At 38.3% G+C, this 22,011-nt stretch overlaps 2 protein-coding genes across 2 annotated transcripts in view; one reads left to right on the top strand and one right to left on the bottom strand.

Annotated features, from left to right (window-relative positions):
* The window catches only part of LOC139144331 (uncharacterized), a 1,614-nt gene extending 618 nt beyond the window's left edge, over positions 1–996 (top strand). Inside the window, exon 1 of the mRNA XM_070715032.1 lies at positions 1–996. This exon is cut by the window's left edge and continues 618 nt beyond it. Coding sequence (XP_070571133.1) covers positions 1–996 — 996 coding nt within the window.
* A 4,124-nt stretch (positions 997–5,120) lies between these two features.
* LOC139143490 (mesotocin receptor-like) lies at positions 5,121–14,449 on the bottom strand. Its single transcript, XM_070713852.1, has 3 exons — positions 14,124–14,449; positions 8,347–9,533; positions 5,121–7,969 (listed from the first exon to the last, which is right to left on the bottom strand). The coding sequence occupies exons 2-3, from the start codon at positions 9,413–9,415 to the stop codon at positions 7,515–7,517; spliced, it is 1,524 nt and encodes a 507-aa protein (XP_070569953.1). The 5' UTR covers positions 9,416–9,533; positions 14,124–14,449; the 3' UTR covers positions 5,121–7,514.
* Between the last annotated feature and the right edge of the window lie 7,562 nt (positions 14,450–22,011).

The following is a 22,011-nucleotide window of genomic DNA, read 5'->3' on the forward strand; positions in this document are numbered from 1 at the left end:
ATGGAGCATTTTGAAAGGAGAGCCCTGGAAACAGCATGTAACCCACCATCATTATGGTATAGGTATGTTGATGACACATTCACCCGTCTAGGTGACCTTGACGTGGATGAATTTTCCCAACATCTGAATTCCATAGATCCACATATTAAATTTACATCTGAACAGGAACAGGACAGAAGACTACCGTTTTTGGATACGTGTATTCACATCAATGATGATGGCTCCACTAAAGTTACAGTGTACAGAAAACCTACCCACACAGATCAATATCTCAATTTTAAATCCAATCATCATCTCGAACACAAAAGATCAGTGGTCAGGACATTGTTTCACAGGGCTCAATCAATAGTCACAGAAACACAAGATAAGCAAAAAGAAGTTGAACACGTCAAGAGAGCTCTCAGAACCAATGGATACCCAGAGTGGATGTTTAGGATTCCCAGAAAGAAGGATAAACCCAAGGACACAGACAAATCAAAGAAAGTCAACATCAATGTAGGCATTACGTATGTGAGAGGCACTTCTGAAGTGTTACAGAGGGCTTTTAAATCCCATGGCATCAACATGTACCATAGGCCATTCAACTCCATGCGACAAATACTTACCCACGTCAAAGACAGAACGGAAAAGCTAAAAAAGTGTGGTGTAATTTATCGTGTTAAGTGTGAAGTCTGTAACCAGGATTATATCGGGGAAACTGCTAGACAACTAGGAACGAGACTCGCGGAACATCAGAGTCGAGAAACCTCTGCAATTTATGAACACTGCAAGAAGACAGGACATTCAATCAATCCTGACAATGTCAAGATCATCTCATGCGAAGATCATTGCATCAAACGCAGAGTGGAAGAGGCTATTGAAATCAAAGCACAACGGCCAGCCCTCAATAGGGATGAAGGGATGGAAATTCTAGCAGTTTACAATGCCCTCCTGCGGTCAGCAGACCGGTTACGTCATCGTACTATTCACAATGACACAACAGCTGATGAAGGCTGAGTGATTCAGTCGAAATATTCTACCGAATGCAAAAATAGCTCTGAGTTACAAGAATTACCGCGAATAGAATTTACTTCCTATTTTGACTAAAAACATCGGTATATGGCAGGTGCCACGCGGGGCAGGATGGGCACTTCTTGGTTGTTCAACCAGATATCAATGCATTTCACGACTTTGACTATATTGAGTGTATCGATACTTTGTGTTATGCTGTACTGTGTTTGGCCTACACTATAACTGCGTGATACGACTTTTGGCTTATGTTTTTGATAACAGATGGGTGTGATTGCCATTGATGTAAAACATAAAATGAGATTCCTGTGGAATCAACGTGAACACAACAAGAACTTAGTAAGTCTTGCATGGATTACTGTTCCAACCACTTTCCCAACGAAACAGGCGCCACAGGATGGTGTCGTGTATTTCCCACAAAGTAAAAGAATGAATGGAGATAAAAAAGTACTTATTTTTTTACCTCTACGGTGTATGTGAGAAATGTCACAGGGCCAAGTTGCTTCAGTAAATAATGATGACTCCAATGCATATTTGTATAGCAGTTATCTATCACGCGAATCGAAATTAATGGAACCTTCTCATCAAGAATAATAAATAAGCACATTAATGTACAATGTATGTCACGCGTATATCTGATCATAAGAAACTGAATAGATTTGTATGTCAGTCAAAATGTATTTTAAAAACGTTTCCTTTACCCACAATTTTGCTTAACAATATCGTCATTGTGGAAGTAAATGTATCTTTAGTGAAGGAAGATTCAATATAAATATTTACGTTTTTCATGAGTCGAGTTATCAATATCTTTATGACAGATCAGTTTAAAACACACACTGTCTATTATTTTTTAATTATTCAACAAAATATTACCTTCTTAATAACACGACGTTCAGAGCGAAATTAATATAATGCGACAAACTCCGAGAAAGTGTTTTCATGGCAACAACGCCAACGACTTCAAATTGATTGCAATACAGAGGTTTAGTTTCAGTCATCTCACACGCTCCTGGAAATTGAAGTTAGTGGCATTAAGGATACATTTCCCTACTGGGCGATTGATTATCTTGTGAGAAGACACTGTCTAGTTACTTTGCCAATCCATGGTAGATTTCACGTGGCCAACTTGTAATCGATTATCAATGATATAGACATCCTTTAACAATTCCAACACTCGGCTCGCCGCTCAAAGGTCAGTTGCTCAAAGGTCAGTTAAATAATACCCTTTGGGCCAAAAACAGTGTCTGACACTTCATCCTTTCTTCCATTACTAGGTCGTAAATAAAATTCAATGAATTCTCTCTGACGTAACTCGAGCAGGACATCAGCTTTCGCCGCGAGAAGGCGATCCTACCTTCACAGACTGCATATTGTGTGACAAGTCGACGTTGGAAGATTCCTCTTGCTCCAGCTGAGTGAGAAACTATGGGCACACCTTCTCACACTGCCAACTTCATTTTGTGTTCAAATATTTACCAGACGTGTGTCATATCTGGCACTGAAGCGTGCAAACGTACATCAACCCATAATGATTGTTTAAAACTATCGTTTCGGAGATGTTTGCTCATTTGAAGAACACAATTTAAACAATTTCAACTTCGCTAAATGATATTTGTATGAGAACAACGATTGGCAATGAAAGTTCTGTAAACAATGTTTTCTATTTAATGTGCACTAACTATGGTTAAATCAGTCCCACGTACAAGCTGCTTGGTACTGCTAAAAAGTACTTTTTATGCAATAGTAAAGTTTTCATAATTCAGAATTTTACTCAACTCAAATTTCTCTACGGCCCCTCCGAAACCATCATATTTTATTTTTACTTGATGAGTCGACTCCTCAAAGATTATCATCTTGGTTACGGGTGTCACGGAGATGTTTAATAGATGTCCCGTGCGTGAAGTGCAAGTGGTTTTACGAATTACAGTTCCCTGTTTACCTACTTAATAAACTGTGATTTCAACAAACATATACTATTTACTTTGTACTTAGCAATTGCAGAGGAATACCAATTGCCACCATTTTGCTATCAGGCCACTTTGAATATTGGGTTTATCTACGTAAAAGGTCATGAAGGGATGGGACTTTTAACAATCGCGATACATAACAACATGAAATTACGATCGGCTCCAGAAGTACTATTATAATTCTAGCTTTGTCGAAAAAGGTAGTATATAGTTGCATCACGATCTTTATTAAAAGAAATGTTAATCATAGTGCGACCTGAAATTGTCGATAATACGGACGCTCTGAGATTTAGAAATCAAACCTACGTGAGTCCAATTCATTCAGGATATTTAGTTGAATGTGTTGTTCTTATTCTCCAAGAAAAACCGTGTCCATGTTCAACTGACAACACACCCCATTTCTCTCTCTCTCTCTCTCTCTCTCTCTCTCTCTCTCTCTCTCTCTCTCTCTCTCTCTCTCTCTCTCTCTCTCTCTCTCTCACACACACACACATACATACATACACAAAATATACATCCACAGACACATACGCACACAATAATTAGTTTGGGCAAGATGTATTGAGATAAGCAGATATCTGACCACGACCTTCAGTACAGTTGTACAGTTGTACCTTCTATCGAAAAGAAATTTCGGTTAAAAGTCCCAGACGCAATTTTGACTTGCGTTAGGAGATGTTTTATTTTCGATATGTGATTGTACTACAGTCAGATCGATAAATTCGATTATCCGAAAACACAGGCGGCTTATCGAGTGATGCCATTTCCTTAATGGACTTGTTCTCGAAATGTTGGCCTGCTGATTGCATTTTGGGAATAATCTCTGATCACAAACAGTACGCTCGTCAACGTGCTTATAATTCATTGGGATCAGAGTGTCACATTATTGTGGCAAGCTCTCTGTTTAGTCGTTTTGTAAACAATCTTACTGGAAATGAGACTGAATTTTAATGTGACATGACCCACTTATAAGCGTGTAGATTTAATTTTTGGAAAAGGAAAGATAGAGACTGGAGGGAAGTAGCAGGACGGCGAGTAAGACCGAGAGAGAGAGAGAGAGAGAGAGAGAGAGAGAGAGAGAGAGCCTGATAAAAACAGATAGATATATAGCAGACTGAGTATTATATGGCTAAGAAATTGATAATGAACGAAAGTTTTCAATCTTTGGATAAGCTACAATTCTGATCGATTCTGTTGCTACAATATTATCTTATGCCATGCACTGGATCAACATCCATGATGATTATTTGTCGAATCTCTTGATCGAGAAAACAACCAACAGAAGCAGACTAGTCATCCCATGGGGAGATGGTCAAATAAACTATACAATAGTTGTTCAGCATATCCGTTTACGAGTCCGGTCATGTTCCAGACGGACGCCAGTGATAATGGGTAACCCATGACATTTCGTTCTTACACGCGTTGAAGATTGTATGTGGCACTAAAAGCCATGGTTCAAGATGATAAATACACATTACGTGTGTCTTCATAGGTTACGTTATCCTTGAAAATGTCAACTGCTGGCAAAGGATAACGCATACTGTGTTCAGATAATGCTAATGAGTGCTCACGTTAATTTAGCTGTATAACCAGGTGCCTTGAATCGAAGTAAGTGAACTCTTCTTCATATGTGTACGTCCTACAACATCTCTGTCGCTTAGATACCAATAACCAAACCTCATGTGCGCTTACTTACGAACATATAAATGGATACACAAACAGACAGACATTGTCGGACATCAACAGCTCATGTTTGTGTACGTTAGCGTGGTTTTAGGTAAATGTCACTGTATTTGTAAAACGATGTGCGTCATTTCAATAGACACTGAATCTAAAAATCAAGTTACGTCATTTATATATCGTATTTTGTTTTCAATTTTCGGTATTACATATTCAACCAACACGCTTTAAAATTCATTGCAAGGATCAATCTTTAAAGTTTTGTTGTTTTCTTTTCTTTGTGTGTTGCATGATCGATCATCCAAGATACATGAAGAAATCTTAAACACATGAAGACGAGCGTCTGGTCACCCGGTGTCATTTGTAAAATCTATACAAGCCTAGATGTCGTGTAGAATATCATAAGTCTGTGTCGAATAAAGAAAAACAAATTTAAAAAGCTGTCACAATGATGAAGCATGTTTTCAAATTGAATACAGATCGTTGATTTATTGACTAAAATAAGCTGCACGATTGAATAATACATTGACAGTGTTGATAAAGCAGGGTATATGAGTATAACATTATATTAAAATATGTCCATCAATTGACGTGATAATATGTTGTAGCTATTAAAACTTAGAGCTGTTATCAGCACTCCTGCTCTTCGAAAATTCAACGGTCCCTCTAGCAATAGTAAAATCTTACTTTGCGTCAGTTATGTAATGTAACCAATGTTCTACGTTGATTCGTGCTTTGGCCTTTACTAGGTTTAATGTAATCTTGAATATTACTAGTTCTTTACAGATCTGGCTTAAGACTTAACAGTGTATTTTCACTGGGACGGTTTTCGTGACTAGAAGTGGTGATAAGCTGTACAGAATTTAAACACTATTTCCACTTGTAAATTACTCCCGAGCAGAGATTTATTTCGGATCAAGCTTAGGGAGCACATTATGAGAGTCTCATGTATTGAATTACTATTTCGTAAGCGTTTTAAGGCCGGACATGTAAGATGCTATCAACCCGCATTCCTTAAAAAATCACGTAAAATCTACCTTCGATACATTCACAGACCCCGGATCACTTCGCGACGTCTTAGGTTTTGCACTCATCTGAATGAGCCAGCAAAGCCTATGGCAAAAGCGAAGCAAATTCGACGCTGACTTGAAGCCCGCAAAGCCGATCTGCACTGTACTTTAATTATCGAGGGCGGGAGATGACCATACTACTTTGCCCACGCGGGTCTTCCTGAAAGTGAACGATACAGTCAATTGTGTAGGAATGTAAGGTTTTAGTGGGTTAACGGCCATACAGTTTATGCAAGTTACTAGTCACTACCCTTTTGAGATATAAATAGTTTACTCTTATAATGATATCAAACATATCTCAGCGACAAAGTGTTGATAGATAGTTATTCCCTTCCACTTGACGACGGAAAAGGTGTCACTTATCACTCAATAGTGGCAAATAGGTAGTGACGCAGGAAATACCAAGGGATCTGACACACGACTCATGCGTGCAATATTACGAAAGCCGTTCTGTGAGATAGAAAGCCGCACATTGTTGTGCGAATCAGTGAGTGGGTGATTTTACTTAACCAAGACTTCTTCGAAAGATAGAAAAGTGCGAACCAACGTTTGCCGTAGGCACTAAAATGCATTTACCGAGTTGCAAAGGCAAGTGAATCACTTAATACACGTTCATAATAAATGTGCCTCACTTTACTAAGTTCAGATGTTTTTGTTCAAGCTCCAGTTATATCATTCAGACTATATCAAATATAGAATGCGAAATCGACGCAAAATGAAAGACCCACACACCACGAAAGTTATGATTAACCCATAAAGATGTACATTGAAAAATTCCAAGTGATGACAATATCGAAACTGAACAGCTTGATAAGCTTGGGGTCGACAAATAGGTTATATTCTTGAATTTCTATTCATAAAAAATCACACGCAAATTGGTTCATGGCAGTATAATTAAGGCATATCGGTACATGTTACAGATGGGCATTGTAGTCAACATTTTTGTTGATAATAATCGGTAAATAGACATGTTTTAAATGATAAAGCCGTCTTCAACATTTCAGGTGCTCACAATTATTATTCTCTTGTTAAATACTGTAGGTATCTCCTCTTCACGCTTGAGAATATGAATCCTACGATAATAAACTTTCTAAACCATTTAAGCCACATATGATAAAAAACATTCTAGACTAAAGACTGACTCGGTGTACCCCGAGCGTGTGATCTTCGTATAGGTCAGTGGACCTGTACTACCCATGATACCAGACATTAAGTGAGATTTTTGTGACAAAAAGTGGACCACAACACAAACACTACTTCAAGTACTAATTAATAATTATGCTACTTGGGTTTCATGCATTCTGCAATCGTCAGATAGACAGAACAAAAGTTTTCTTATTCTCATTTATATGGTGGGGACGTACCATTTAGTGTGTTTTAGGTAATGTTGAAACCCGATCAATAGTACTTGTTCTCGTGGCCACATTTCGAAACCGCTCAGAGCGCTTATTTAACAGCGTAGATATTAATTATGTGTATTATGTATACAGCGTATATATATGGAAAGTTGTTTGAACTTAAAATTTTACGAATATGATGCTCCTTCAAATGGCTATACAAGTATGGTACAACAGTTTTAGTCTCAATGAATATACAGGTCTTATATGTACAATCATATAACAAGTCAAAAGACAACTTCATGAACTAGATGTTGATTAATTCCAGCAATTATAAGGACACTATACACAGAAAAAGCAGGGAGCATAAACTCCAATTATGAACCTTTATTTGATTCCCAGAAGACAATTAAACAATTACATCCAATATGTTTAAACTTGTGTTATGTTGCTCATACAGACGTGAACATTTCGACGTATCTTCTATCAACTACTTTCTTCAGTCGGCTAGCCGGCGAAACCTTTGGTTCGGGTTTCGTGGGTGTGATCGGTAGCGAGGAGGAGGAATCCCTCGCCCTAGACTGTGAGTCTGATGATGTCGACACGGCCGGTGCGATGTCCCCGTCGGAGTGGTATGGGCCAGCGAAATTTACGCATGCCGTCCTGTGCATGAGCGACACTGGCGTCGTGCAGGACCCGGTCCTTGTTACTGCCGTCTTGTAAAACCGTGCAGAGCCATAGCGATAGTCATAATTCATTGTGCCAGAGCGACCGAAAAGGCTGATTCTGCGACCACAGCACAGCCTCTTCAACTCATGGAGCAGGTTACCGCTGAACGCCATGTAGATCCACGGGTTTGTACAGCTATTCAACGTCGCCATTATTTGTAAAGTGACCACCAAAGGCGCTGCGAACAAAATGGATACTTATGTTAGCTTTTACTTTTAAACAATGTTGGCCGTGTTCCGTTTTTATGATATTGAACTTTCGTCTTTCGAATTTGCAAGGCACATAGTATTTACGTCCGAAATCGCCAGGGAAGCCTTTATTTCGGAACAAAACTTTGTTGTAAATAATTGATATTGGAAAAATATGATTCTTCAACTGTAAGTTTTTATGCAACGTAGAGATGATGGAGCGGAAAGAAAAGATAACTTACGAAAGCATAGCGTAAATTTACCAAACTCCCTTTCTTAAGGTCAGAACGTTTAAGTTTCGACATGAAACAAAAGTTAAGACATGTAACTGAGCTGAAAACGATTGCTGGGATGTCGTAATACGTACCTTCAATGTTAGGATTGGTATCCCACACCATCCAAAGCTGGACGGCAAAGAATGGAGTCCAGCATAAGAAATAGACAATAACAATTACAAGTGTCATTTTGGCCATCTTGATCTTTGCTTTTGTGATTCCCCTTCCCGCATAATGTGTCCTGGGCATAAGATTGCCTCGAGCATTAGACTGTAAGTCACCGTTTCTTAGACTGTTAGAGTAGCTATGCGCATGACTGTTGACATAGGTAGGTCTTTGACCCTTGTTCTCCCACTGTGATTTTAGCTGGGCGTTTCTCCACACTTCTCTCCATATCATCCCGTAGGCCCATGCTAGGATGATGGTCGGGAGAAAGTACACGAGGACGGCGACGCAAGTGGTGTAAATGCCTTGTCCCTTGACGAACCAAGATTGGGATTTGCAGTATGTAAAGTCAGGAGTTATATAGACAAGGTTAAAAATGAAAATCTGGGGAATGCTGAAGGCAAGAGACATCATCCACGCCGTTCCGATCATGAAGCGCACGCGTGCCCGTGTTCCTTTCATTCCTGACATGGGATGGCAAATTGCCATGTATCTGTCCAGAGCTGTCATCACCAAGACGTAGGTTGGTAAATACATACCGACTACTTGCACATACTTCATCAGGCGGCAGACGAAATCCGGTGCCATGAACTCAAAGGTGATGTCCCAGATCAACTGAGGTAACACACCAAAGAAAATGCTAATGAGGTCAGCTATGCTGAGATGCATTATAAATACATGCATACGTGTCATCGTCCTGCGTTTTCGCCAGAGAGTCACTAGGACACACAGGTTCCCAATGAGGGCCAGAACAAATACGACAGTTTGCTCCAGGATTTCAATTCTTGCAAGTTTTTCATCACGTGTTATATTTTTCACGGCCGTTGAATTCGCGTCCTCCGCCGCTATGTTGGCGAGAGACATGGACCATTCCGTGCTGGTACTGGTAGCGTACGAGGAAATGGTGGCTCTCTGGTTTTCAAATAGTTCGCTGTAATCACGCTGGTTTACACCAAAGAGACCAGCCGTTCCTAACGGAACATAGTCCTCCATCATGCTAGCAAGGAGACGAAAGCAAAACTGCAACTTCAAACTATAGACTACAGAGCCTCAAAAACTGGCATTACGGCAAGTGCTCATGCTAGGACGAAAAGTGCTCTCTCAGTGTTAGGAACTGGAAAGAAAGAAGAAAAAACAAATCATGAAGTTTGTCGCTTCCAATTCTGAACTGGGAATTCGAAAGTTATCAAATAAATCGAATGTGTAAATTTCAGCATTTACATTTTTGGCTGTTTATTATTGAGGGCCGGGACTGTTATGTCAGCTTCTTCTTGTAGCCTAATTGGGAAGCTGTATATAGTTTTAAACTACTGTTCACAAATGCTAACGCATTAGTTTACCTTGAGATAGAATCACAGAGCGTTCCTGATCAAGGCTTATGGTGCTCTAACCGTGATAAGTGCTATTTTTAAAAGCATCTGGTACTAAGTACGGAAGATATATCAATGAAACATTACCGCCCGTGGCAAGTTTGTGATATCAAGTTGACATTTGTTGATATTTACATAAACTATTTGTATTACTCAATTATAACGATAAGATTCAACCAGCCAATTGGATAACAGCTTCGGATATGCTGCACATTAGCCCTAATGTCATGATGCACTGACGACAAGGACCGTATTTTTCAACTGCGCAGACGAAAGTTGTCGGTCGCGATACATATAAATTGTCAATGTGATAGTTTGTTACGTTTGGTAAAACATTTTGCTTGTAGATAAGTGCAACGACCTAAAACTGAAAGCAAGCAACAGAATTAACAATAACTATAATGGCGTTTTGGTGTTTCATAGTTCAATTCGCTCAGCTGTTTTATGTACATACCATAACAATAAGTACGCTTAGCTGGAAATGGTTCCCGTTTCAGTGAATATATGATTAATATTTTAACATGTTAAAATAACGGTTCATACTAGAGAGAACTCTCTAAGCAATAGGAGAATGACAGTACAGGCTAGGCATAGCATGTATGATAAACACATGTATCTCGCCTATGTGCGCATAAAAGTGTTTTTACTCGGAGCAGTTATCGAAATTAACATGGTGCAGTAGAGACGTTAACGAAGATTGAACAAATTTATTACAAGATGCTCTATTTGTTTTATAAATGTTACCAATTTGTAGAGGAAGGGAAAATTCTATTAGCGGATACGCACAATCCAGTATCGTGATACATCAAATATTTGATTACACACATTTAACATGTAAACTCAATATTTTGATGACATTTAATGGTCGACTAAGACAAAATGAGGCAAATGGAGGGTGACATTAGCGTTCTACTCTAGATTTAAATAATACTGTTTGAACATATTACGCATAATACGAATTTTGAATCGGAAGGTGTCTGTTACAGAATGAGTAATTGATATATTAAATTTTCCATTAGTTAAAAAGTACTCCATAATAACACGTCGTAATCATGTTCGTCGATGCAGTTCTGAAATTTGACTCTGAAAAAATAATGTAGGGTGGTTTTCATCATCAGCGGACGCCACATTCCATTTGATAATGAGCCTTTTCAACAGAATACGATACTTCAATAGTAGGGTTGTGAGGTTTCAAATATAGTGTGATTATTTTAATGCAATTGCAGAAGGTAGTACACATCTCGGACATTGTAAACGTTTGCTTATACGTTGCACAAGGAAACTTTAAACTGTTTTCTTTCAGTATAATGACGAAATGAAAATGTCCATAATAGCACAGCTATTCGTATTCAAAACGGACGCCATTATATTCCATTCTTCTGTGCACTCATTGGTATATTTTCCATACTTTTGATGTCTGTTTCCATGGCTAACCTCAAAGCATTATGCGTAATTTTCCTTGGCGGCGCCAGTGGAATAGCAAACTTTTGATCTTCAGATGTTCATGATATTTTGCTAAAATGCCGTATAATATGAATCGTACTCATTGGGCCTATCAAAATGTAATTGACTGGTTTTATGAAGTTATTTGTGACGATAACCTTGGAGGGGATGATATTAAATTGGCCTAGTTTGCGAAAGTGGTTGCAAGGTACTTTATCACGGTACATTATGCCATATACAGACGTGAGTCACCGTATGTTGTATTTACATTTGGCATTGGCGAATATATAACTCATGATACGTGAGTTACATCATGAAACGTTGATTCAGGTGGATTTTGAGTGTTTTGCAGTGGTGAACATGATGCATTTGTACCAAGGATTAATACTTCACAGCCGTTCACTCCTAGACCCTTCTGAGCAGGTCATTGCTTACCATCAGTAACAGTTTAAGAACAGTTGGCTAATTAACAGATTATCAAGTTTACGGTGCCAAGATCATAATGCATATTTTCATCAAGTGTAAAATATACCTGTAACACGAACAGCTTCTTAACAACGCCTGGAGATATTTTCTTTTTATCGCGTGAGAACATGTAAAGTTATACTTGTTATCAGTGTGTGACGAAATGATTGCAATTTGTACGGTTAAACTCCGCTTTCCACTCAGCTACTTCCAAACTGCTGTCCAATTTCACTGCTCCATGGTAGAGTATACACAGATAACCGTGTGATATTTGCACTTGTTTTGGGGTTCCATAAGATAAACAACAGAGACTATGCAACTCAACTGAGTACATAAACTATATCAGGAACGTTCAGATAAAATATCTTTCTATTGAATGTGTTTCTGTCGTCAAATGGATAACTAAATGACTCAATAGATATGATATACATATGTTGTTATCTGCATGCTGATATATACTGGATGTGTGGATTGATTGATAGGTGGATACCTGGAAGGGTACAGACTCGGTAGGTCGCTCGATAGCTAGCTAGCTAGGCAGTTAGGTCGCTAGTTAGGTCGGTAGCTAGGTAGTTACTTACTAGGTAGCTAGGCAGACAGACAGGAAGGCAGCAAGACAGAGACAGACAGACAGATAGACAGATAGTAGTTAGATAGATAGATAGATAGATAGATAGATAGATAGATAGATAGATAGATAGATAGACAGACAGACTGAGAGCAGACAAACAGATAGACAGACAGATAGATAGATAGATAGATAGATAGATAGATAGATAGATAGATAGATAGATAGATAGATAGATAGATAGATAGATAGATAGATAGATAGATAGATAGATAGATAGATAGATAGATAGATAGACAGACAGACTGAGAGCAGACAAAGAGATAGATAGATAGATAGATAGATAGATAGATAGATAGATAGATAGATAGATAGATGGATAGATAGATAGATAGATAGATAGATAGATAGATAGATAGATAGATAGATAGATAGATAGATAGATAGATAGATAGATAGACACATGAAGAGGTAGCTAGCTAGCTAGCTAACTTATTAGGCCTATGTCATGGTAGACATATATTAGACGGGGTTAACAGAGCAGGCATTATAATCCATTGATAGCACTTAACCGATGACTCAATCTATAGAACTCTTTGACTGAAGTTGTTTCTGATAAGTGTTCACTCATTTAGTTCTGTCATAATAGGAATCCTACTCGTATTCCCGGTGTTTACAGAAGGCAACCTCTGACACGGAAAGACTCGGCACTGTGCCATTTTTTCAATCGGGTGTAGACTGACAAGCCCAATCAAAAATATCCTTCCTTTGATATGCTTTGGGACCGAAATGAGGTTTATCGCAAAGGCAGTTCCAAGATCATGTGATGTCATACCTGACATTTAATTAACTAAACATTTCAAGATGACCAACTTCTTGTGTCTGCATATGAATGCAGTGAACTGTATAAAGGTGAAAATGAACTGTTAGTAAAAGAGCCGTACGAAAATGAATTTTTTATAGTTGCTTGAATCATAAAGGGTGAAATGCAAAGTGAACTCACTATCTATTAAGACTGTGTAATAAATCCAAATTCATCCTCCATAGATGTTTTAATCAATGTCAGTTTTCACTATCCTGGCCATAAACAGCGAGGTAAGTAGCAGACTTTTGTTAAATCATTATCAGTATATGGAAATTAGAATGCACATTGAGCGCTAGAACAAGTAACAAACGGACGAACGTACGAAAGAACGAACATGTACGCAAAGTAACAGCACAAAATTTTCTATCAGATACAATTAATCGGACAACAATCCAGAGAGCGACAGATATGCCCTAAGGTTTATTTCATTGTCGAAATATACGAAAGCTGATAATACTAAGAAGTTCTCCTGAAGCTTCAGAAATATGTGACCGCAAAAGAGGGATTTATATTTTGATGCCGTTCAATTTTTACGACCCGCAGAAAAGAGACTTGCTTCCTTTAGGTCTCACCGGTTTACGAGGCTGTCGCGTGTCATGCATGAATGGTTTATGTAAAATCTCGCAAGACCTAGAGTTGATCCCTCCTTTGGGAAGTATGACCAATTACAGAAAGCTCAAGATATGAGATTGGGTTGGTTATGTACCCTACCATGAGAACCTGTTAGCTTATTTTCAAGTTTACAATGGGCATTCGGTAGAATGTAGCCTTTAAATTTTACCTGACAGAATTTAGAATTAATCTTAACAAACCTCATAGATAAGACATATACCTTATTAACTATGCACGCGAATGAAAAAAAGCGAGAATTTGAAAATTTTTGACGATTGCGCACTGATGTTGCTATATTATGCTCCCGAATTTGAAGGATAAGTGCCGAGATTACAGTCGATCAACGCGCTGAACGCCTTGTGTGATTTCGCCCACACTTACCGATCATCGATATGTCTGGCTGTCACTTCAAAAAGTAGGAACGAATGCTCGTGAGGGAGAAGCCCAGGAGCAACATCTAAGCGAGGAAGGATTAATAGGAACATCCTACCTCCTTTCTGAGACTTAATGGCATGGGGCTCCAGCGGAGAGATCTACGAAAGGTACTTAGTGCCCTCACTGCGAGATGGCCAACCCTGTTGTTGCTCACACATCCGGGGGCTCGGGCCATCTATTGACCAATCACAGCGGATGACTCCATCCGGATACATTTGTCATTGTCGGAAATGCTCGAAGCGTTTGGGCGTTCAGGCCAAGTCCTGTCGACTAACAATGTGACGCTTACTTATGAAATGTACGACGTATATTGTCTCTAAATTGCAATTGGCGGTTTGATATAACCAGTTGTTATCTGAGGCGAAAGGCTGGAATTGGATATAGTTTCAGTTTTACCAGTGGAAATCATTGACTGAAATTCAGTAAGGCGTGAGTTAGTTCATGCTTTGCAGTTAAAATAATTTCTGATAGGAGAACAAATATCCAATTCAACTCATGGCAATTTAACTATGTCATGTTTTCAGGCATTCAAACTTAGAAATTTGAAATACGCAGATTAGGTTGTCGCGATAATAAGAAACTCATCATGTGCTTCTACTTTAGATTTTCATGCATTATGTTATCAGAAGTTTGCTTTTAACAGACTAATCAAAAGAAAGCCATGTTAATTTACGAAAAAGTAAAGCAAGGCATGTAGTACTAATTGAAGAAAAACAGCATCCAATCATTTTGTATCACAGTGGTTATTAGAGAGCAAGCGTGACTTGTTTACAGTCCATCATTTGATTAGCGCTGATCCTCAGTTGTTTTATTCGTGTGAACGTTACTTTCTTAGCACCAGTGTTAGGAAAGGGCAATAGTAACGTCCTCTCACTTGATATTTTGTGCGAGACTGCAAAAGGAAAATCCACAACGTATGTAATCTCCCTAGTGAGTTGAAGTACGTTGTAATTAGACAGACGACAAGAACAAAACACGCTCACAGTGAATAGAAGATGCTAACTCGATACACTTTAAATGTTTTAGGACTGAAAGTAACGTTTCGATGCAAATGTTTACCCTGTGCTTAGGTTACATCATGTCACAATTATACAAATAACGACTGTGTTCTTTGTTATCCGTTGACTAATCACTCAAGTCATATCAGAGAGGCACAGAAAGAAAAATAGCAAACACAATTTTGGTCCGAAGTCGCAGTCCCCACTGTCCAAAAGCACGCCTATGCGCAAATGTTTCAACCTGGACCAACACAGTCGAGCAACTTACATCGCTGTCTCAACTAAGTGACATGTATAAATGATAACATCGACAGCAGCTGTCAACAGCTAATCGTACTAAGTATTCAATTTCAATATATGATAAAAAACACATTTTCACCCAGAATCGCATTTGTTCAAAATTATCGGCAACCTATTTTACATAAGATCACGTTTACTCTAGTTGGATAGAGTATCCATGATCAGATGATGCAAGCAAATTGAATGGAGATCATACACGATCGCTTTATATTTCTGCATATGTCTGTACTTCTATGGTGTCAATTTTTTCATAAAGAATGATCTCTATCGGATCCGCTCCAGGGGTAGGAAAAGTTGACACTTTTTGCGCGAGGGAAAATATTCAAAAATTGCAAGCTCTCATCGGAAAAGCAGCTGTTTTCCCGCAAGACAGAAGAACTGTCCAAATTACCAAAAGAATCATTTTTGCATTCCTTCAGCACGTGTATAAGGATGAATGTCAATCTTCGGCATCATTAACTTCACTTGGTAATTCTTTTCGGCGGGAGACTACGGCGCAAAGGTTTCAGTTTTACTATAATCGTTCGAAGCTAGGATAAGGTTACGCCTAAAAGAAGTGACGTGCGTTTACGTCTGGTAACAGACGTGGCTTTCATTGGTGTGTCACCAAAGCGAATGAGACTGACAAATTTAAAATTACACAGAAATCACAAAAAGTTTGAAAAATCACATATCGCTAACAATGTGTCCTTGACAACTGAGCAGATGACGTAAGCCCTCAACTTTTAGCAGCTGGACTTCTGTGAAATTTCGGTATTCCTATAATTTAAGAATTCGCAAGTTGACATGTACACAAATACCACTGGTCTATCATCAGTTCCTTGCGGGGAACGGGGGTCGACTTTCAGCTATTGAGTTCAGTTCAGTTCAATATATAACCACTCCGGTAGTGACCTAGCGGCTGTGTTGCAGTTTAAATTTATCATGGGCTTGAGGCTTCAATTCCAGAGGAGTTGGATGAAAAAGTATCGGGTTTGTACAACACAAGTGAGGAACTCGATATTGCGACATCTTCAAAGAGAAAAATAAATTAAGATTTGATGTTCTTTAATTAGGTATTCATAGACTGTTTCAAAGTTACGGTTATCCGAGCCGAAGTTCTTGCAACGTAATAACCTTGATATGTATGAAAATAGTTCCTTCGAGGAAGGAGGTTGAGAAGGTTTAGAAATTTGAGAACTCTGTACCGCTCCAGTAGATTTCTAATATTCAAAGACACGCACGCATGCAAAGTATTCAATGGTGCAGATGTTACGGACGGATAGCATTCTTTTCCTCCAAAACAACAAGTGCAAACAACAACCGAGTGACTGCACATGCGTATTGCTGAATTGGAAGGAAATAGCAGTTCCAATTTTATGTTAATTTGATCGAGCAGGTTGGTGAGAAATTTATTGGCTATTATGAAACTCTTTAATTCAAAACGGATCAGAATTCTTTCCAGTCTCTATAAATACTCTTGTGTCTGGAACTGCTGCTTCAATCTCAAGAAAGTACAGTAAATGAAAAAAGCAGGGCGTTAAAATAAGGCTATCGAGATCATGCATTTCCCGAGAAATTAGTGCTTGTAGACAGGACAATGGGTACACCCTTTTAGAAAAAAATTGTAAGCAACAATCACGTAAGTCGTTTACCGTTCGATTGCTTCCAAATGCAAACTTAGCTCATACATAATTTGGTCAAGCTCACAAACTTGACAAATATCGGTGGTCGAGAAGGTAAAAGTAAACACTGCAGGTTGTAAAATGGCCACAGTCTCCCTCCACGGTTTTACATGTATTGCAGGCAAGGTTATTTAGAATCTGACAACAAGACATATGGATAATTAAAAAGAATCACCGCGCAGATTACTAAAAATGGTTGATTCAGACAAAGACCGTCGACTTCTCTATGGGGTTCGTGAGCGACGGAAGATTTTATCTCAAGTAGATATCGAATACCGAGCACAACTTGTAGTATTTAATCGGCTGACTCCAAGATCAAACAATTATCCCTCTTGCAATAGGATTTATACATATGCGATAATACTCCTAAATACATCAAAGGTATGTCCTTGAGATAACATTTAATGACACAACAGTCTTCTCATGTATGTAGCCTCCGAGTCAACAAGTACCACAAACAAGGAAATTAGGTTATATACTACACGAAACAGATTACTACTACAGTGTAACTACGCATTTCCTTCTTGATTGGCCTTCAACACATAAAACGCTACTGTATGACACACAGCCACCAACCTTAGATACTCAGATAACCTTGTTAAATCAATAAATCGTTTTTGTACCAGTTAACGTAGATAGACTTTGATTTATTGTTTACTACAATTATATATTATTTACAGTTATTCCCTGTAATAAAACAGAATAGTATAAGCCAGATCGATTGCAAGTCTTTCCAGGTGCGTTAAGAACTAGCAGTGTCTAATGTCTTTACTGGCTAAAAACTGACTTTTCTTTCGCAAAAACCAGTACTTGTACTGGAATGTGTCATGAACTACTTTAATATAGTTAACAGTCATACACGTTTTCTCTATAGCAAGAACGGTAAAATGAAATTTCAAAAAATAGAATGAAACATAAAGGTGAAGTTTATTTTATCGCGAGATAATTGCGCTTACATTGAAAATGAAAAACTTAAAAACTTAAGTTTTCAAAATCTGACGTTCAAAATGGTCACTCTTACCACAGCTGTCACAAAACGTCGAATAAGTCATGTTATGGAGTTCAATGATGATGTCGGTATCACAGCGTTGGTCATCTTGTTCTATGTTTCCGTATGTATTCTGAGGAGGATTCTTGGCATTCTACTTGTCACTAGATGCATTTAAAAGACTCGGACACGTTTCAAATTCACGCTCGGCACTAATGAAGTCAATGTGACAGTACAATGGATGGAAGAGCCATGAACAGTTTCATTACTCAACACTTGGCTGACAGAACACTTGACAGATAGAAAATGATACCTCGACTAACCTTCTGTGATGCAAATCTATCGTACAGCTGGTATTAAAAACGACACGTCTGAAGAAGAATCTAGGATGGATCATAGATGGTTCATCGTGTTATCAATATCCCGGGAACCATCGGAGATTTACTGCGATGGCGATCGAATGATATCACGATTGAAAAGGCATTATTTTCGAGGACCTCAAGGATAACAATGGGAAACACAATACACTATGTTTGAACACTTTTTTTCAAATTGATTGATTTGAGCAGATCACGATCGCTGACTTATTTTTTATTTGTAATCCCGAAACTTAGGATGCTCCAACAATTGAGTTTTACTGACAATATGACCCATTTTCAGATTATAAATCCTGAGTGACAACGGAAAGTCGTACAAAGCTTTCTACATATTCACAGTCCTTCGACAAGAGGATTACACAATCCTAAATGTAATAAAATGCAAGATATATTGGATGACTATTTTCTAGAAAATATGAAATAAAGAATGAGTATGTATGTATGTATGTATGTATGTATGTATGTATGTATGTATGTATGTATGTATGTATGTATGTATGTATGTATGTATGTATGTATGTATGTATGCGTATACGTGTATTCGTCTCCTTATATACGACCACTTAAGTGCGAAGTAGGTCACTTATTGCCCGATTCGACACATGCAAGACAAGAGGACGTGTGTATTTATCATATCACTTGCAAACGCTATATAGACTTTCCTTGTCTCCTTTCCTTCTTACCGGCGCGTTCGTTTCACATTAACTTTTGGTTTTTAATTACAAAATTGGCCTGATGGCAGCGGCTATACCTGCTGCCAGCTACGGAAGCATCAGGTTTCAAATTAAGCATGTCACCGATCTCAAACCGTCAAAAAATTATAGGGCTTTAAAGGTTTTTCGACAGTTCAAACTTCCAAACCCAATACTAACACTGTCCTGACATTTTCATCCTAGGAAATCTAGGGCGACGATTCTGCTTCCTGCATTTGCCTCGAATTGTTCCGTTGGGTAAGTTTTAAACGTATTAGACGTGTATCAAAGTTCACATAATTGCAATCTAAATAGGGAGATCTTGAAAAAACGGGTAAAGGTTACATATATATGACTTCTCAAACACAATCGTTGTCCTCATATTAACATTTCGTCAATGGAAACTGCTTTTTATAAGAGAATTACATTATTTCCATTCCAGCATGTTGCATACTTTTACTCTTTTAACTCAATGGCGGATTACGTTACCCTTCATGACCAATGTTAAAGGTGAATCCTCGCATCCGAGACATGGTTAATCGCGGTTTTGTATGTTACTGTAACCACAATGGTCTTAATCAGAATTTGACACCTCGGGGTCATCAAAATGCCATCCGAACGAAGTCGCAGATCATTAAGTGAACAGAAACAATTACGATTCTTTTATTGCCGGTAAGGAGATGAAGCGAAGATATTCCCCGTTTACATTGAGATGTTACATCGGCTATAGATGTCGCTTGCGAATGAGCACGCACTCATCTGTCTTTTTTTCAGTGTCAGACTGTTCAATAATCACGAAGGCTCACAATTTGAAAGTAGGACATGCCGTGCGAAATTACCTTTACCATGACAATTACAATGAATTTCAAAATTGCTTGGAATTACTATATGCTAGGGTGATTAGAAAAAACTTTTTTGGCGATGGAAAATATCGCCTGCTGCATCCATTGCTAACGTTCTCTTTTGATAGATTTTGCAACAATTTTACCCAACACGACGTCCACTGTTCTCACTTAAAGAACACGTTCAATGTAGGAAATAACTACCGTTGTACCGATCCGTGCACACTGTACCGAGAAAAAACCTATCGTTAGCGTTTTGTGCAGTTTCATCGACGGGAAATGTGATAAAGGCAATATAAGAAAGTTCAAACAATGTACACTAACGATGTTGACTGTGGTACAGTGAACGTCGTATTGGGTTAAAATTTATCGAAGAAGAACATTTCAAATAAATGCAGGTGGCGTCATTTTCTATCGCAAGAAACGTTTTTCTTATCACCCAAGCAGGTTTTAATTCCAAGCTATTTTGAAATTCACTGTAAATAAGCAACTTTGGCCATACCAACGGTCGTTAATTTGACATCCGAGGTCGTGACTGTATCATATAACGCCATGGCTGTGAGTGTACACATCATTTAAATTATATTTCACTAGGTTGAAACAGTTGGAAATAATGATCTGGAACTGTCGTGAAGATATAAGCATATCGAATGACTCTAACATTATAGGTTATAATTTACAGAGTCATTAAAATACGACACTGTATTTCAATCCGATGCTGATAGCGATTTTCTCATAATTTCATTGTCAATTTACTGCTTACTGAGTCACAGGAAATAGATTATGACGACACGGATATAAATTAGAAAAATATATTGTAACCGATCAAGCAAAATTGATGCATCTTTCATCACTCTAGTCGGCCTAGAGCGGTCTATTTTCATAAAAGTGTTTGCCCAAGGGATGTCTTGAAATCGTTTATCAGAGACTGAATTCGAAACCTGCGTAAGGCAAAATGTATAGTGGAACAGGTGTAATAATATCTGTACTGGAATATAGAGAAACTTGAGTCTCACTGAGAACACTCGAGCTCTTGACAACGTTTCCACATTATAAGGTGGACGAGCTGTGAATCGAAATAATGTTAACATTATGTCCACATTCAAACTGGGAGTTATATTCATCGCTTGATTGACATTGCTTTGTTCTGTTGCCATTTAAGGACAAAATGTGACGACATTCGCGGTCATCATGATATGACTTTTTGAAAATACTATCTTGAAATTTGTATTGATGCTAGGGTGTTTACTCTCTATGACAGGCTGTAATCTCCGGCTGCTTGACATTCGAGATACAGTTGTTCCTAAACCTTCTTTAAATGATTTCCGCAAGTTTTTGTCGCGAGTAACAGGAAATACAAAAATAAAGTACCGCATATTTTAACGTGAATAAAGCTCGAAACGTTATGTATAAATAATGTCCTGAGCATTATTTTGCCAGCGAGTCATAGAACTAATCAATTTCCTCGTCACGCTTTATATTATGAAACTTATTAGTCTCAGGGGCGACACCTCTTTGTTTACTTTATTATATAGGATCTAAATGATATACCGAGTTGCATTGCTTCAATTCCCCATGACGTTATCTTCACAGGAACTAATAACTGGCCTAGAAGCAAATTGCACCACACATTGATTCTGATTTAGATAAATGGGTTGGTGTGGGGTAGTACAATTTACATTGGGTTTCAACGAAAGGGTCAATGATAGGGAGATCAATTCAGTTGTCTGCCTACGTTTCCTTTTTTCAACATCTTGTCTAACTGACAGTTCTCATACGTCAGAAGTGATTAGTCAGTTCGGTTACGTATGCGACGGCAAAGTGACCTACAGAAACGGCAGCCCATTTCCACTCGTAGGAAGTCGGACTCATGCACTCAAATGCTGATTTTCTCAGAGCTTTTCGTAGTACCCCACCTTTTTGATATCAGTTGAGTACTTTTGTAAAGTCTAGCTCACTATATTTCGCTTAAT

This window comes from Ptychodera flava, chromosome 11 (assembly GCF_041260155.1).
Source record: "Ptychodera flava strain L36383 chromosome 11, AS_Pfla_20210202, whole genome shotgun sequence".
Taxonomy (NCBI): Eukaryota; Metazoa; Hemichordata; class Enteropneusta; family Ptychoderidae; genus Ptychodera; species Ptychodera flava.

What these genes read in the sequence shown, in the direction of transcription:
- LOC139143490 (XM_070713852.1), bottom strand. Translation starts at nt 9,415, where the DNA reads ATGATGGAGGACTATGTTCCGTTAGGAACGGCTGGTCTCTTTGGTGTA. An exon ending in TACCAATCCTAACATTGAAG is followed by an intron (nt 7,970 to 8,346) that starts GTACGTATTACG and finishes TTTTGTTCGCAG; the next exon opens with CGCCTTTGGTGGTCACTTTA.